The sequence below is a fragment of the Bos mutus genome, chromosome 1 (genome assembly GCF_027580195.1).
Source record: "Bos mutus isolate GX-2022 chromosome 1, NWIPB_WYAK_1.1, whole genome shotgun sequence".
NCBI classification, from domain to species: domain Eukaryota; kingdom Metazoa; phylum Chordata; class Mammalia; order Artiodactyla; family Bovidae; genus Bos; species Bos mutus.
In genome coordinates this window covers 148,865,084-148,883,905 of record NC_091617.1, presented here as the reverse complement: position 1 = coordinate 148,883,905, position 18,822 = coordinate 148,865,084, and the positions used below count along the sequence as shown (strand labels likewise).

General features: G+C 38.7%; 1 protein-coding gene across 1 annotated transcript in view; it reads right to left on the bottom strand.

Moving 5' to 3' along the window:
- Positions 1–1,001: 1,001 nt before the first annotated feature.
- The window catches only part of COL6A5 (collagen type VI alpha 5 chain), a 116,406-nt gene continuing 98,585 nt past the window's right edge, over positions 1,002–18,822 (bottom strand). The window contains 4 exon segments of the mRNA XM_005898394.3: positions 1,002–1,809; positions 13,974–14,215; positions 14,960–15,056; positions 16,378–17,067. Coding sequence (XP_005898456.3) covers positions 1,790–1,809; positions 13,974–14,215; positions 14,960–15,056; positions 16,378–17,067 — 1,049 coding nt within the window. The 3' untranslated portion in view covers positions 1,002–1,789.

Genomic DNA, 18,822 nt, shown 5'->3' with positions numbered 1-18,822 from the left:
TTATTATAAAATCTTGAGTATAGTTCCCTGTGCTGTATAGTAGGTCCTTGTTGGTTATCTGTTTTATATACAATAATGTGTCTGTTAATCCCAAATTCCTAACTTATCCCTTCCACTCCCTTTCCCCTTTGGTAACCATACCTTTGCTTTCCATGTCTATGGGTCTGTTTCTGTTTTGTATATAAGTTCATGTGTATCATTTTTCAAGATTCTACATGCAAGGGAGTAGTATTCCATTTTACATATGTACCACAGCTCTTTTATCCATTTACCTGTTGATGGCCATTTAGGTTGCTTCCATGTCCTGGCTATTGCAAATAGTGCTGGAATGGACTCGGGGGTCATGTATCCTCTTAAATTATAGTTTTCTCCAGATATATGTCTCAGAGTGAAATTGCTGGATTATATGATAGCTCTATTTTCAGTTTTTTAGGGAACCTCCATATGGTTCACCATAGTTGGCCTCACATTTTTTAAAATTTAAATTAATTAATTTTAATTGGAGGACAATTATTTAGACTATTGTGATGATTTTCGCCATACATCAGCATGAATCATTCATAGGTATACACGTGTCCCCCTCATCCTGAACCTTCCTCCCACTTCCCTCCTTACCCCTTCCCTCCAGGCCTCATATTCTTGATAACCCATGTCACTTTTAGATTTAGGGATCTTATGTACTCTTAGGGGAAAATAAAACTTTATTAAATGAGTAGAGTTTGCTCTAGAACTTCCCAGGGAGCAGTAAAGGCTACTGTAAAAATTTTCAACAACCTAGAATTAGTTGATTGGATTACTTTAAAAATATTTGAACACAAGAGTATTGTTAAGGAGAATTATAGAGAAAAAGTATAAAAGTGCCTTTAGTAGTACCCCCTTAACATAGTCACTTTAAAAATATACAAAGTATACTCACTGACTTGGTAATTATCCTGCACTGGTGGTCTAATGAGTCTGCCTTGGGCTACAGTGAAGTAAAAATGAACAGAACAAGTGTCCATGTCAAACTTGTCTTTATTTTAGAACTTGTCTCTTGCTAACATTGCAATTCCCAAGAACAGTTCTGTCACATAGAGTACTCATGTTTTTCCAGAATGTTTTGTTTTGTCCGCAGCCAAAATCAAGTACAAACAGAGTAAAGCAAGCTAAAATATAGAACAGATGATCACGGCACACAATAGTGCTTTATAAAATTAGCCTTATCTCACTTTTTTCTTTCTTACAAATGTCATTGTTTTGTAAATGTCCTGGAAAGGGCAAACATTGTCTATGATGGTAGCAGCTGGGCAGATGGGGTCTTACAGATCAATCAGTGTTAAATGCAGCTCTAGGGACATACCAGAAATGAAGACATGGGCACGGACTTTCATTTCTCAAAAACAGAAGGCATTCCTGGGAAATTCTAATCCAAAATCCTTTTTACTCCAGTCCAATGTGAGATACAGATACGATAAAAAATGATGACAAAAATATCCTGTAGGCAGGTGCATCATTACAATTGATGCCTCATACAGAGTTGTCAAAGAAAGGATTCAGTTAACTCTTCAAAGTCAGTTATCCCAGTTCTCGGGAGAAATGAAATCATTCCTAGTTTCTTGGGTCTGCTCATTGATGTCTTCACTCAGAGAAGTCTTTCCCTCAGATTCGGAACAGAACAAATCTAACGTGTTATTAGTTGTGAAAAATTTCTGCCACTTACGACTCCACTTCTAATAGACGATTTATACTTCTTAGTTAGAACCGTGTGGAATTTCTCATGCCAATGGAGCTATATTCTTTTCTGCTATGATCATCTTGTGTCTTCACCATCTGCAAAACAAAAATATGTGTTGCTCTTAATGTCACTGGATTTATTTAAAATATTCCCTTTAGAGTCTATTCCTTTTCATGCCACATAAGAAAAAAAAATGGCATAGTTTTGCCATTTTCAATAGTCATGATAAAATAGTGGTGTGATCATAGGTATAAAAGAACAACATGTAAATGGAAGTATAGATATACTTCTTCCTGGGAAAATACTGGTACATTGATGATCTGAAATTTGATGCTTAGCATATTTAGTGACTGGTAAAAGAAAAGTGCAGAGATAGAAGGGTTCTGCCCAGAATCCCTCTAATCTTTTTTTTTTAGCATTAATTTTAGCATTAATTTCTTTTTTTTTTTTTTTTTTTTTTGGCGGTAATCTCCCCTCCTATCCCTCTTCCCCACTCTTCCCTGATCACCTCCTTGTGAGCTTAGGCTTCCAGCATCAGCTCATACTGGTCTTTGGAATGCTGGTGTCCAGCTACTGGCTTTAACCTCATAGAGCCAGAGTACTTGGGAGTTCAAGGCAACTCTTGACCAATCAACAGTCTATGAAGGAGTAAGAAAGCCTCTAGTCAAGAAAACTCTGAAGCACAATTCACAGGAATAGCTTGGAAAACTGTAAAACATTGATGAAAGAAATTGAAGATGATACAAATAGGTGGAAAGATTTATTATGCTTATAAATTGGAAGAATTAATATTGTTAAAATGACTATATTACAAAAGGCAATCTACAGATTCAACTCAATCTCTTATCAAAATATCAGTGGCACTTTTCATAGAACTAGAACAAATTAACTCTAAAATCTGTATGGAAACCCAAAAGATCCTGAATAGCCAAATCAGCCTTGAGGAAAATAGAGTGAAGCCATAGGCATCATGCTCCCTGATTCCAAACTATACTACAAAAAATCCAGTCATCAGAATAGTATGGTACTAGTAGAAAACAGACATATAGATCAATGGAACAGAATTGAGAGCCTAGTGATAAACCTATGTTTATATGGTCAATTGAACTACAAAGAGGGAGACAAGTATACACAATGGAGAAAAGGCAGCCTCTTCAATACATTATTTTGGGAAAACTGTATAGCTATATAAAAAAGAATCAAACTGGACTGCTTTCTCACACCATAAAAGTAAACTCAAATGGATTAAAAACTTAACTCTGAAATCCTACAACTCCTAGAAGAAAACATAGGCAGCATGCTTTCCTAAAGGACTGACTCTTTATCAAGACAAACAAAAGCAAAAATAAACAAATGAAAGTTCATGATACTAAAAAAAAACTTTTGCAGTTAAGGAAACTATCAACAAAACAAAACAAAACAAAACAGAAAAAGGCACCCTACTGAATGGGAGAAGATATTTGCAAAGGATATGTCCAATAAGGAATTAATATGCAAAATATACAAAGAATATTTATATATATACACATATATATATATGTGTGTATTGTGTATATATAAATAAATAATGAAATTATATATATATATATATATATATATAATCTATGTCTATATAATGAAATACTACTCAGCCATAAAAATGAAATCTTGCCCTTTGTGACAACATGGATGGATCTAGAGAGTTTTATGCTAAGTAAAATGAGTCAGACAGAGAAAGATGAATACCACATGATCTTGCTTATATGTGGAATCTAAAATTCAAAATAAGCAAACAAAACAAAATAAAAATAGACTCATAGATACAGAGAACGAATAGGTGGAAGCTGGAAAGGATTCAGGGGATTAAGAGGTACAAATTTCCAGTTACATAATAAATAAGCACATTGGATATGTACTTTCTTTGATAAAATAATATTTCTTATGATTTACATAGTTTTTCTGTTTTACATAGTTTTTCTTCAGAATTCTGAAGCTGCAACTTAGCTCATTCATTTTTTAAGGATATATCCCCATGTAGTCTAATTGGCAGAACTAGGCTTTACTGTAAAACCAATCAACTAGTCCTTACTGTAAAAGAATTTCCACCTTAAAAAGAGTCTGATTTCTTCTTCCATTTGAAATAAGTATATTGCTAAGGATCTCTGTTATGACATCCTGAGATTTCATTCTGAAATCCTTGAATGATTAAGGCTCTTGCTATGATTCTTTCAGTGTGGTGAAACCATGCTTGCTCTCCTTCGGTGTTTCTCTTGTAATGCTCTTTGCTTTGTTCTCAGAATTTTCACTCAGGAAAGCTGTATCCTTTGACAAGGGAAATGGAACAGGCCAGTTTACTAAATGAAATGTATCATAACTCCAATCATGCTCACTCTGTCACATATGTGGATTCAGGATATCCAAACATGAGTTCCAATACCCAAGCTCTAGCAACACACGTCCTCTGTAACAGAAACATGTACAGGATGGGAAAGATCTGAATCCTTACCTGGTATAAAGAAGGCCTACAGATCCAATATTTATGTATTTGTTTATTTTTTCTGTTAGTTCCTTTTTTTTTTTTTTTTGAAGATTTTAATATAAATTTATTTATTTTAATTGGAGGCTAATTACTTTACAATATTGTATTGGTTTTGCCATACATGAACATGAATCTGCCACAGGTGTACACATGTTCCCCCTCCTGAACCCCCCTCCCACGTCCCTCCCCATACCATCCCTCTGGGTCATCCCAGTGCACCAGCCCCAAGCATCCTGTATCATGCATCGAACCTGGACTGGTGATTCATTTCATATATGATATTATACATGTTTCAATGCTATTCTCCCAAATCATTCCACCCTCTCCCTCTCCCAGAAATCCCTTGCATTCCTATACACTAATAATGAGAAAATAGAAAGAGAAATTAAGGAAACTATTCCATTCACGATTGCAACAAAAAGAATAAAATACTTAAAAATATATCTACCTAAAGAAACAAAAGACCTATATATAGAAAACTATAAAACACTGGTGAAAGAAATCAAAGAGGACACTAATAGATGGAGAAATATACCATGTTCATGGATTGAAAGAATTAATATAGTACAAATGAGTATACTACCCAAAGCAATCTATAGATTCAATACAATCCCTATCAAACTACCAACGGTATTTTTCACAGAGATAAAACAAATAATTTCACAATTTGTATGGAAATACAAAAAACCTCAAATAGCCAAAGCAATCTTGAGAAAGAAGAATGGAACTGGAGGAATCAACCTGCCTGACTTCAGGCTCTACTACAAACCCATAGTACAAGACAGTATGGTATTGGCACAAAGACAGAAATATAGATCAATGGAACAAAATAGAAAGCCCAGAGATAAATCCATGCACCTATTGACACCTTATCTTTGACAAAGGAGGCAAGAATATACAATGGAGAAAAGACAATCTCTGTAACAAGTGGTGCTGGGAAAATTGGTCCACCACTTGTAAAAGAATGAAACTAGAACACTTTCTAACACCTTACACAAAAATAAACTCAAAATGGATTAAAGATCTAAAAGTAAGACCAGAAACTATAAAACTCCTAGAGGAGAACATAGGCAAAACACTCTCCGACATAAATCACAGCAGGATCCTCTATGACCCACCTCCCAGAATATTGGAAATAAAAGCAAAAATAAACAAATGGGACCTAATTAAAAATAAAAGCTTATGCACAACAAAGGAAACTCTAAGCAAGGTGAAAAGACAGCCTTCAGAATGGGAGAAAATAATAGCAAATGAAGCAACTGACAAACAACTAATCTCAAAAATATACAAGCAACTCCTGCAGCTCAATCCCAGAAAAATAAACGACCCAATAAAAAAATGGGCCAAAGAACTAAATAGACATTTCTCCAAAGAAGACATACAGATGGCTAACAAACACATGAAAAAATGCTCAACATCACTCATTATCAGAGAAATGAAAATCAAAACCACAATGAGGTACCATTTCACAGCAGTCAGAATGGCTGCTATCCAAACGTCTACAAGCAATAAATGCTGGAGAGGGTGTACAGAAAAGGGAAACCTCTTACACTGTTGGTGGGAATGCAAACTAGTACAGCCACTATGGAGAACAGTGTGGAGATTCCTTAAAAACTGGAAATAGAACTGCCTTATGACCCAGAAATCCCACTGCTGGGCATACACAGCAAGGAAACCAGAATTGAAAGAGACATGTGTACCCCAATGTTCATTGCAGCACTATTTACAATAGCCAGGACATGGAAGCAACCTAGATGTCCATCAGCAGATGAATGGATAAGAAAGCTGTGGTACATATACACAATGGAGTATTACTCAGCAATTAAAAAGAATACATTTGAATCAGTTCTAATGAGGTGGATGAAACTGGAGCCTTTTATACAGAGTGAAATAAGCCAAAAAGAAAAACACCAATACAGTATACTAACGCATATATATGGAATTTAGAAAGGTGGTAACAACCCTGTATGTGAGACAGCAAAAGAGACACAGATGTATAGAACAGATCCAATATTTAAATGGCACTTTGTTTGACAACACGCCCCCCAGCCTGTGCTTCCCTAAGAAGACTTTACACCTGGGCAAATTGTCATACAAAGATTTAGAATGACTGAGAAACATGCCATTTTTGTATGTGTGTGTGTGTGACATGGGGGCACTTGTAAAAGGGGACACAGGAAAGAAGATCTCCATGATTCTTCATATGTAACCATTCTCAGGTAGATAGAGTCCTTTAGTACTATTTCTTAGAAATCCATGCATTTGAAAGTCTTTGTATGTCTCACAGAGTCCCTAAAGTATAAAATACAGTGGCCTTGCCCAAGTGCCTCCATAATGCAAAAAAGAAAGTTGAGGACCAGGGCAATCAGGTGACTTTTCATGATCACGAAGCTAGTTACCGACAGAACCAAAACTAGCATCTGGATCTCCTTATTCTCAGTTTAGCCTTCTTTCCACTATGGCTGCCATCATCATCATTATCATTATCATCATCTTAAACAATACCCAACATTTATTAAACTTTTACTCTTTGCAAACTGCTGTTTGAAGCACTTTACGTTCATTTATTGCACACATTAACCTATGATGTAGGGTACTGTTACCCCAGGTGGAGAACAGACTCTTAGAAAGGCAAAACAATGTGCCCAAGATCAAATGACCAGTAATGGCAGAAATAAGATTCAAATTCGTGTCTGTCCTCTGGATTCATTCTTTCAACTACTGTTTCCCAAAGTGGTTTCTATAAAACATAAGTCTGAAAAGATGCTCCCTGAAACAAAATCAAAGTGGTCAAAGTGGCTTGACTATTAGCCCTGCTCTCAGAATTACATTGAAAATGAGCTCATTAAAGTCAATGAGAAATCATGCCAAAAAAAAAAAAAAAAACCTACTTATTAGTATTTTACAGAAACAGGATTTTCCCCAAATACTTGTAATATCTAGTGACGGGACCTCCATTAAGAAGACTAACTCAGGCTCAAGATCTATACATTAGGTTGGTGGTTGGCAAACTCTAGCCTGCATCAAAGTCATCTGGAAGGCCCTGACCCAAGCTTCTGACTTAGTAGGTCTTTGGTAGACTCCAAGAATCTGCATTTCTGATTAATTCCTAGATGATGCTGATGTTCTTGGTCCAGGGACCACACTTTGAGAGACAAAGCCCTGAATGATGGAAAAATAAAGGCTAAGAAAGAGTCCCTGGGTTGGCATAATGGAAAAATGAATACAGATACACTTTTCAAAACGTACATCAAAACCTTGCAAATGTACATTATGATGAGCAAATAGAAAGCGTGTACATTAAGTAGGTGGTTAAAATGAAAACATCAGAAAAAATGGGCAGGTAAAAAGAAAAGCCCATTCTCTTTGGGAAAACAAAAGTGAGCAAAGCAGTGTAAATGCTGACTGTTCTTCACAATGGATTTTTATTTTTAATTTTCAAACATATTACCAGGCAGGTAATTCACAGGACAAGCCTAGTTGATTATGTACCAGGCACAGTGTGTAGTCTGAGCTTCAAAGGTATCATTTCCAACCTTTCAGCAACCCAGAGGTAGGTTTTATTATCTCCTTTTCAAGCTTTAAGGTGTACTTTTGTTTTATAAACATAATTATAGAGTATGAATCACTGTGACAAAGCAGTAGGTGCTGTGGATGTTCTTTGGGAAGACGCTTCAGATGTCTGCATCTTCTACTTCCTTATCTATAAAAAGACACAGTACAACTCAGAGATTTCTAAAGCTTTTCTGACTTTCAAATTCTAATTTCTCATAAGCCTAAGAGGAAAGCCAAAGTGAGATTTTCTGAAGAGACTCAGACGGACTTGAAGGAACAGGGCTGACCAAGTCACCAAATCAATCAGTCAACTAGACTTCTCTGAGAGAAATGATTAAAGACAGCATCCACTTCTATAGTGATAGTTTCTCAGTTACGTCCAACTCTTTGCGACCCCATGGACTGTAGCCCACCAGGCCCTCTGTCTATGGGATTCTCCAGGCAAGAATACTGGAGTGGGTTGCCATGCCCTTCTCTGGGGGATCCTCCCCACCCAGGGATCAAGCCACCATCTCCTGCAGCTGCTACATTGCAAGGTGGATTCTTTACCACTGAGCCAATGGGGCAGCCCAAGCCTGGGAAAGAACCCCCTAAATCTGTGTTTCCCAAATGCATCTATGCATTGTAATTGGCCTGATATTTGCTGACCATTCAGTTGCCAAGCCCACACTCATATCAATTAAATCACATTCTCTGGTATTTCAAGGTAGTTTATGGCTGAAAATGCCAAGGTTAGTAGAATCAGAAGGATTGCAATCAAGCAAGCATTATCAATAACTTTCTCATTTATTGTCATTTCTCATAATTTCTCCCCTTCAGAAGTTTTCTCCATTTTTCTATTTTATTATACATCACACATACAGAAGTGGAGGGCTTCCCTGGTGGCTCAGATGGTAAAGCTCTGCCTGTAATTCCTGTGCTTACATTGTTAATTATATTCCCTACTGTTGTGTTTAATCACTCAGTCATGTCCAACTCTTTATGACCCCATGGACTGTAGTCTGCCAGACTAATCTGTCCATGGGATTTCCCAGGCAAGAATACTGGAGTGGGTTAGCATTCCATTCTCCAAGGGATCTTCCCAACCCATGGATCAAACCCGGGTCTCCTGCTTTGCAGACAGGTGCTGTACCATCTGAGCCACCAGGGAAGCTACTGCTTCCAGATTGTTTATTTCTCCTTTGTTTTCAGCAGTTTGATTTTAATATGTCTGAGTGGGGTTTTCTTTGAACTTTAAAAATCTATAACATTGTGTCTTTTACCAAATTTGGGAAGTTTTGGCCATTTTCTTTCTTTTTTTTTCCTGAATGGATCCCTTTCTACTCTCCTTCTAGAATACCAATGAAACATATGTTCATTTTTGAACATCTTCTTTGGTCCCTTTCTCTTTCTCTTTCTCTTCACCTTCTGGGACCCCTATAATGTGAATACTGGGGTGTTTGATGTTGTCCAAGAGGTCTCTTAGGCTGTCTTCATTTCTTTTCATTCTAACCCTAATCTACATTCTGTTTTGCACTATGGATTTCCACCATTCTGTGTTCCAGGTCACTTTTCTGTTCTTCTGCCTCAGTTATTCTGCTATCGATTCCTTCTACTGTGTTGTTCATCTCTGTTTGTTTGTGCTTTAGTACTTCTAGGTCTTTGGTAAACATTTCTTGAATCTTCTCCATTCTTTTTCTGAGATCCTGGATCATCTTCACTATCATTATTCTGACTTCTTCTTCTGGGAGGTTGCATACCTCCATTTCATTTATTTTTCTGGGGGTTTATCATGTTCCTTCATCTGGCACATAACCCTATTTCTTTTCATTTTGGCTAGCTTTCTGTGATTGTGATTGTGGTGGTAGTTCTGGAGGCTGCTGCTGGGATTGTAGTTCTTATTTCTTCTGTCTGCCCTCTGGTGGATGAGGATAAGAGGCTGTGCAAGCTTCCTGATGGGAGGCACTGGCTGTGGGGAAAACTGTGTCTTGCTCTGTGGGCATGGCCAGTGCTCAGTAAAACTTTAATTGAATTGTCTGCTGATGGGTGGGGCGGCACTCCCTCCCTGTCAGTTGTTTGGCCTGAGGCGACCTGGACCTGGAGTCTACAGTCTCTCAGTCAGTCAGTTCAGTCACTCAGTTTGTGTCCGACTCTTTGTGAACCCATGGACTGCAGCACGCCAGGCTTCCCTGTCCATCACCAACTCCCAGAGTTTACTCAGACTCATGTCCATTGAGTCAGTGATGTCATCCAACCATCTCATTCTCTGTTGTCCCCTTCTCCTCCTGCTTTCGATCTTTCCCAGCATCAGGGTCTTTTCAAACGAGTTAGTTCTTCGTATCAGGTAGCCAAAGTATTGGAGTTTCAGCTTTATCATCAGTCCTTCCAATGAATATTCAGGACTGATTTCCTTTAGGGTGGATGGGTTGGATCTCCTTGCAGTCCAAGGGACTCTCAAGAGCCCCAACACAATGTTTCAAAAGCATCAATTATTCGGCGCTCAACTTTCTTTATAGTCCAACTCTCGCATCGAAACATCATTTCAGTTCAGTTCAGTCGCTCAGTTGTGTCCAACTCTTTGTGACCCCATGAATTTCAGCACACCAGGCCTCCCTGTCCATCACCAACTCCCGGAGTTCACTCAAACTCATGTCCGTCAAGTTGGTGATGCCATCCAGCCATCTCATCCTCTGTCATCCCCTTCTCCTCCTGCCTCCAATCCCTCCCAACATCAGAGTCTTTTCCAATGAGTCAACTCTTCGCATGAGGTGGTCAAAGTATTGGGGTTTCAGCTTTAGCATCAGGCCTTCCAAAGAACACCCAGGACTGATCTCCTTTAGAATGGACTGGTTGGATCTCCTTGCAGTCCAAAGGACTCTCAAGAGTCCTCTCCAACATCACAGTTCAAAAGCATCAATTCTTTGGTGCTCAGCTTTCTTCACAGTCCAACTCTCACACCCATATATGACCACTGGAAAAACCATAGCCTTGACTAGATGGACCTTTTTTGGCAAAGTAGACCATTCAAGTATGACTTAAATTAAATCTCTTACGATTATACAATGCAAGTGAAAAATAGATTCAAGGGATTAGATCTGATAGATAGAGTGCCTGAAGCACTAAAATAGATGGGGGTTTGTGACATTGTACAGGAGGCAGTGATCAAGACCATCCCCAAGAAAAAGAAATGCAAAAAGCCAAAATGGTTGTCTGAGGAGGCCTTACAAGTGACTGAGAAAAGAAGAGAAGCTATAGGGAAAGGAGAAAATGAAAGATATAACAACTTGAATGCAGAGTTCCAAAGAATAGCAAGGAGATATAAGAAAGCCTTCCTCAGTGATCAATGAAAAGAAATAGAGAAAAATAATAGAAGCGGAAAGACTAGAGATCTCTCAAAAAAAATTTGATAGATACTAAGGGAATATTTCAGGCAAAGATGTGCTCAATAGAGGACAGAAATGGTATGGACCTAACAGAAGCAGAAGAAATTAAGAAGACATGGCAAAAATACATAGAAGAACTGTACAAAAAAGATCTTCATGACCCAGATAACCACAGTGGTGTGATGGCTCACCTAGAGCCAGACATCCTGGAATGTAAAGTCAAGTGGGCCTTAGGAAGCATCACTACAAACAAAGCTAGTGGAGGTGATAGAATTCCAGTTGAGCTATTTCAAATCCTAAAAGATGATGCTGTGAAAGTGCTGCACTCAATACACCAGCAAATTTGGAAAACTCAGCAGTGGCCACAGGACTGAAAAAGTCATTTTTCATTCCAGTCCCAAAGAAAAGCAATGCCAAAGAATGTTCAAACTACCGCACAATTACACTCATCTCACATCCTAGCAAAGCAATGCTTAAAATTCTCCAAGCCAGGTTTCAACAGTACATGAAATGAACTTCCATTCCAGATGTTCAAGCTGAATTTAGAAAAGACATAGGAACCAGAGGTCAAATTGCCAACATCCACTGGATCATTGAAAAAGCAAGAGAGTTCCAGAAAAACATCTGCTGCTGCTATTGTGGATCACAATAAAATGTAGAAAATTCTTAAATAGATGGGAATACCAGATCACCTTACCTGCCCCTGAGAAATCTGTATGCAGATCAGGAAGCAACAGTTAGAACTGAACATGGAACAATGACCTGGTTCCAAATTGGGAAAGGAATACATCATAGCTGTATACCGTCACCCTGCTTATTTAACTTATAATGCAGAGAACATGATGCAAAACACCCATACTGGATGAATCACAGGCTGAAATTAAGATTTCCAGGAGCAATATCAATAACCTCAGATATGCAGATGACACCACCAGGAAGTGAAGAAGAGCTAAAGAGCCTCTTGATAAAAGTAAAAGAGGAGAGTGAAAAAGCTGGCATAAAACTCAGCATTTAAAAAACTAAGATCACAGCATCCAGTCCCATCACTTCATGGCAAATAGATGGGGAAACAATGGAATCAGTGAGAACTTTATTTTGGGGGGCTCCAAACTCACTGCAGATGGTGACTGCAGCCATAAAATTAAAAGATGCTTGCTCTTTGGAGAAAAGCTATGACCAACCTAGACAGCATATTAAAAAGCAGAGACATTACTTTGCTGACAAAGGTCCATCTAGTCAAAGCTATGGTTTTTCCAGTAGTTATGTATGGATGTGAGAGTTGGACCATAAAGAAGGCTGAGCACCAAAAAATTGATGCTTTTGAACTGTAGTGTTAGAGAAGACTCTCGGGAGTCTCTTGGACTTCAAGGAGATCAAACCAGTCCATCCTAAAGAAAATCAGTCTGACTATTCATTGGAAGGATTGATGCTGAAGCTGAAACTCCAATACTTTGGCCACCTGATGCGAAGAACTGACTCATTGGAAAAGACCCTGATGTTGGGAAGTACTCCAAGCAGGAGGATAAGGGGGCAACAGAGGATGAGATGGTTGGATGGCATCACCAACTCAATGGACATGAGTTTGAATGAACTCTGGGAGTTGCTGATGGACAGGGAGGCCTGGCATGCTGCAGTTCATGGGGTCACAAAGAGTCGGACACGACTGAGTGACTGAACTGACTGAACTGATACTTATGTATATAGTATTTGGGACTTTCTGGTGGCTCAGATGGTAAAGAATCTGCCTGTAATGTGGGAGACCTAGGTTTGATCCCTGGGTTGGGAAGATCCTTTGGAGAAAGGCATGGAAACCCACTCCAGTATTCTTGCCTGGAGAATCCCCATGGACAGAGGAGCCTAGCAGGCTTCAGTCCATAGGGTCACAACAATTTGGACACAACTGCGTGACTAAGCACAGCACAGCACAGCACATAGAGTATATTATGTACATAATGTACACATATATAGTGCTTTATTATATAACTGTACAAATGTATATCATACCACTGTTGGGCATCTCTGTCACCACTTTGAGGCCGTTACAAATAATTCTGCTCTGAACATTCTCATACCTGGCCTTTAGTAAACATATATTTTTCTGTTGGGTATAGACATTGCAGTAAAATTGTTGGGTCATAGGATATGCATATTTTCACCTTTAGTAGATATTCAGGAATATTTATTTTAAAATAATTTCTCCCATGATTTTGGTACACAGCAGAGATTGTGAACAGTTGCTCTGAAACCAGTCATGGCTGCCTCTTCTCTGTCTCTATTTTCTCTTTAGCTGTGCATTCATAGCCACTTCCCCATGCACCCTAAGAAGCACAAAGATATCTCAGAACCATAGCAGCTGTGTCCTGTCTGGTCTCTGCTGCACTGGGGCTCAGCCAGAAGCCTACATTTCAAGCCAGGAACGCGCTGGTCACCAAGGGATAAAGCAGACCCCCCAGCCTTCACATTCTGGAGGCCTGACGTCCACTTCCTCTCCTCTCCCCCATCTCCCAAAGAATGCAGAGCTTCTCCTGCTCCCCCAGGACCTGTGGTCCTCCCCCCTGCCCCTCTTATATCTTTATACCTTGACTCACCCCAGGCATTTGTATCTAGTTCTGGTTTTGTCAACACCAGTGGCCCCCTTTTTTCACCCTTCTAGAGTTTTATCTCCTTTGTCCCCTTGTTTTGGGGACCCCACATAGTCTAGATGATAAATGCTTCTATTATGCCATATCTATTCATCCAGATGAGTTCTAATTGCTCATCTTCTACCAGGAAAATCCAGACAAAGGTATTTCAGGCTTGTCAACTCTTCGGCACTCAAGGTTACCTTTTTCATCTTGTCTGTCATTTGCTGGAGATGTAATTTCTTCTGAATGTGCCTCTTTCTTGTCTTGCATCATCAGTTCCCCAGATGAAAGGAGCATGTATAACCTCTGAATCAAATTAGTGTTGATACCAGAACTGTTACTATGACTGTTCCCTATTTCAAAGAAATGCTGCTGCTGGGAATCGGGGTCACCCGAAAGCTCACTGTTCTCCATCTCAATTTCATATACCTCAGGAAGAAGGCTAAGGTAACAGAGAAAAGTGATGAAACATAGGTTAACCAAGTCCCTTTCAGGATTCAGTGTAGTTACAGGCAGCTAAGGTAACAGGAATCAATTTTATGCATGTTATTGGAATAGTCCAAAGGTAGTTTGTGTAAGATATCTGACTGGAGGGCCAACTCTTTCATATTCCAAAGGGAAATTAAACATTTGTGCCCATGTTTAATAATAGGGCTCCAAACCATATTATTTTCACTACTGAATTTTTACTGAGTACTTAGGGTTGGACTTTGCAAAATCAAACTTAAAAGAATTCTTTCCGCCAGGCTCCATATGGGTACTGTTTCAAAACGGTATGTTTTTGTTGCCACTTTATGAGTTTTTCTTTTTCATCTTTTTTTCTTATTCTCTAAAACTATTACATCTAACCTTTGATATGTAAGTTTTCTGTTTTGATAGTACCCAGTATTTGAATGATATTATATAGTTACTAATAAGGTGTTAATAGCCCCTTTCTTTCATAAAAACTACAGAAATAGAAATATGGTTCTTTCTAATATGCATCATATTCTATGTGCTATTAACACCAGATCTGTGATGTTGTCACAAATCAGGAACATTTAAAACACACACACATGCACACACACACACATACCCCACAACCAAACTTGCATCCTGAAAACTAAAATGCCATTTATTTCAAATTATTTTCTTAAGAACTTTTTCTAGTGGTAATATGACCCAAACTGTGAATTTGTCAACTCACAATACAGTGTTTCCTATGCCATTATTCTCTGGAGTGGGAGAGGTGATGTTAACACATTTGGGTTTCATGTCTGCAGGGGGGTATTTGTTGATGCCACCTAGAGAGAGAGTGGACAGTTAGTCTAAATTTTACCCTTCCATATTCTATCACCCAAAGTCAGTTCATCTTTTCCTGGAGTTGGGGGTATTTCCAAGAGCAAATTCATTTTATAAGAGACTCAGCAAAGTATGTACCTTCTGACTTTGCAATACCTCATTGGCAAAGTCAGCGAGATGTAGCAGTGATTCAGTCAAAAATTATGCTCTCTGTGTTACAGGCTTGTGATATGATTCAAGGATAACTCTTAACCCCTTCTATCATTTGTTTCTCTCCTTCTGAAAGGAGGACTTTCTGGAAGACAGCATTAACTATTGAAATTATCTGCCTTATTTATCTTGAGGTTGGAAGAAGGCTTTTTTTTTTTTTTTTTTTTTGCAAATGACAAACTTGCCACTAAATATAAATCCTAAGTGCCAAGATTTCTGAGGGTTCTGGGGCTGTGGGCTTTATGAACACCAGAAAAATCTGTATCCCTGTGATTTCCCACTAAACTTGTAGCAGCTACGAGTGTGGCTCTGCTGCACTCCTAATTCATGGCACTGGCCAGGACTGGCTTGATGCTACAGCTCTTAGGTTTGCTCCTATAACCATGTCTGGAATTATGGCACATGGACAGAGACTGGGACACCTCTCTCAAATGCCTACTATGCAAAGAGACCCGCAAACCGCTTGCCTGGCTGTGCCTGAGCCAGCTGTCTGAGACAGAGGCTCTACAAGAGATTCATGCCCCTGGCTCTTAATAATTCAAGCCAGAACCAAAGTTGGCTTACAGTGACAAGGTAAAACAGAAGTCCTTGGAGTAGGTGGAGGGTGGTGGGAGTGGAGTACTACTTATTAAAGTGATGTCACTGTAATACTTTCATTAAGGCTTTAGTAATTAAAGTATAGCTTAATGGACAAGAGCACAACTTTGGGGTCAGAATGCATAGGATTGAGTCTAGAATTTGCTATTAACTGTGAGCGTTTGAGCAACTGATTTAATGTCTCTGAACCTCAGTTTTCTCACTTGTAAAATGGGGATATTACTACTCTCCTTTGAGGGCCATCCTGAGGATTAAATGATCCAATCCTTTAAAAGACTTGACACATAATGAGCCCTCACAGGTTAGAGTTAAAAGACACTTATTAGTTTCTTGACAGTGAGACAGCAGAGCTCAAGGTCACTAGGACCTGGGGTTTCCCCTGTGGTTTTCTCATCGCCTCCTACTCACACCTAAGACGCCACCACTCTTGACGAAAATGAGAATCATGTTACTGGTGGATTGTACACAGAGATATCTATTGCAAAAGCAACAGAAAATAAAACTTTAATGACTTACGTCTGATTGAATGAACAAATGGCTTGATAAATTTGACGATATAGTTCAAATCTGGCTTGTGGGTTCGGCCAAGCTGGACTAAGTGATGATCCAGTGGGTGGCTGGCTAATTCTTCTAATTCCTTGTCATTGTGTAGAGGACCAAAAGAAAACACAAACATGGAGTAGCCCTGACACTGGGCTCTCAGAGATACCTTTCTTAAGACTTCCCTGTCTAAAGGGTTGGTTTCACCAGCGGATATAACAAAGATAACTTTGTTTCTCCTCAGGTTGGGAGTTCCTACAAAGACATTGTCAAGTGTCCACTGAAGGGCGTGGCCTATAAAAACATCTCCATTGAGCTGCTGAAGGGAGTCTTGGAGATGATGTTTCATTTGGTGTATATTGTTATAAGTGACCAAATCAAATTCTAGGTAGACGGGGCATTTTTCTGTGTTGGGCATATAGCCTGGAGGAGAGTAGGTCAGGACTGCTATTCTGTCTCCTAAGGTGGAGGTCAGTGGATCTGGGGCCAGATGAAAATAATCAAGCACTGAGGTTACAAAAGCTTTCACTTCCTTAAACTCATCACTTCCTATTCTTTTGGAAGCATCTATGAGAAAAGTCACATCCATGTAATATTCTTGAAGAGAGGCATCTCTACTTTCATAAGTAAGACCTGGTTCTTCTTTTCTGCCAAGGTTTTCATGTCCTGCAACAGAATAATCCAAGTCACTGTTTTTAGTAGGAGGATAAACTTGGAATTGCTAGCCAAGGATGGCAATACTTACTATGTGGTATTATCACACATCATCCCCATACCCATGGTAGATGTTACTAGTCAATATCAGTACTTGTTCTCAGATACATTCTCTAAGTTCATCTCTACACAATGTGTGGAGAGCCATTATCATTCAACAGATACTGTCACATGTGAAGCAACTTACCCCATCTCTGATCTTTGTCAAAGGATTGATTGATCAAGGTAAGAAACATACAGCTATTTTTACTACTTCAGTTGTAACTAAAACCACTTTTTAGTTGCAAAATTTGGAGTACATATTGTATTCATTATACACAATGACCCCAAGAGAAAAGTAAATATGTCAAAGTAAAGTAAAGTAAAATAAAGTCGCTCAGTCGTGTCCAACTCTTTGCGACCCCATGGACTGTAGCCTACCAGGCTCCTCTGTCCATGGGATTCTCCAGGCAATAGTATTGGAGTGGATTGCCATTTCCTTCTCCAGGGGATCGTCCCGACCCAGGGATCGAACCCAGGTCTCCCACATTGTAGACAGACGTTTAACCATCTGACCCACCAGGGAAGTCAAATATGTCAAAGTCACATTTACTGATGACATCCTTATATACACGTTTAGAATATGTGCCGTAGTATGACTCAATGAGAGCAAGTATAAATGCTGACTTCAGAATCCAAATTCTGTGTAAGACACGACATACTCTAAGACCTTGGTAGTCAAAGTGCCAATCCACAAACAGTTCACTGGCCCGTGACAAGATAAGAAGCTTGCACCATGACGTAAGTAAGTCAACTACATCACTAAACACACAGATATTTCACTGATTTTATTATTATTGTAGTAAGACTTTCTCAATGAAGGAAATAGTGCCTCAATTTACACTTTTTTTTTTTTTAACTATTTATCATTTTTATCTTGTTGGAGGCCAACACTTCAAGTAGTTCTAAAGGGTCATGAAATCAAGTCCAAAATCATGGGGACAATGGCTGGTTGGTGAGGCCACAACAGGAAATGCCAGCTCAGAAATAAATATAAGAAGGATATGATCAATGTTCTCTTTTTTTTTTTTTCTATGAAATAGATGTGTTTGTGAACCCAATCAAGCAAGAAGTAGATTCCTAACTGGCAAAAATGTATTACTGTCCAATTGTGCTTGGCCCATTATTAAGGCTTTGCATCTATTACTTAACTTGATCCTCACGACAACCTCACAAATTAATTGATTAACCTTTATGAATGCCACAGAAGTTTAATATTGAAATAGAATGCAGAAAAACAATATCATGAGTAATGTTATTAACAGGGCAAATATGATCCGATGACTTTCAAATGTGCAATGATTTCTGCATTCCTGGGGCCAACTCCATACTATCTTTTTTATCTATTTTAGGATTATTTCTGATAAATAAAATTTGTATGTGTTTAAAGGGCACAATGTTCATCAAAAACTCTACAAATAATAAATGATGCACAGGGTGTGAAGAAAAAGGAACCCTCCTAATTGTTGGTGAGAACAATTGGTATATAAATTGGTATAGCCATTATGCAGAACAGTATGGAAGTTCCTTAAAAACCTAAAAATAGAGTTACCATTTGATCCAGTAACCCTACTCTGGAACATATATCTGAAATAAACTATAATTTGAAAGGATACATGAACCCTAATATTCATAGCAGGACTATTTACAATAGCCAAGACTTGCAAG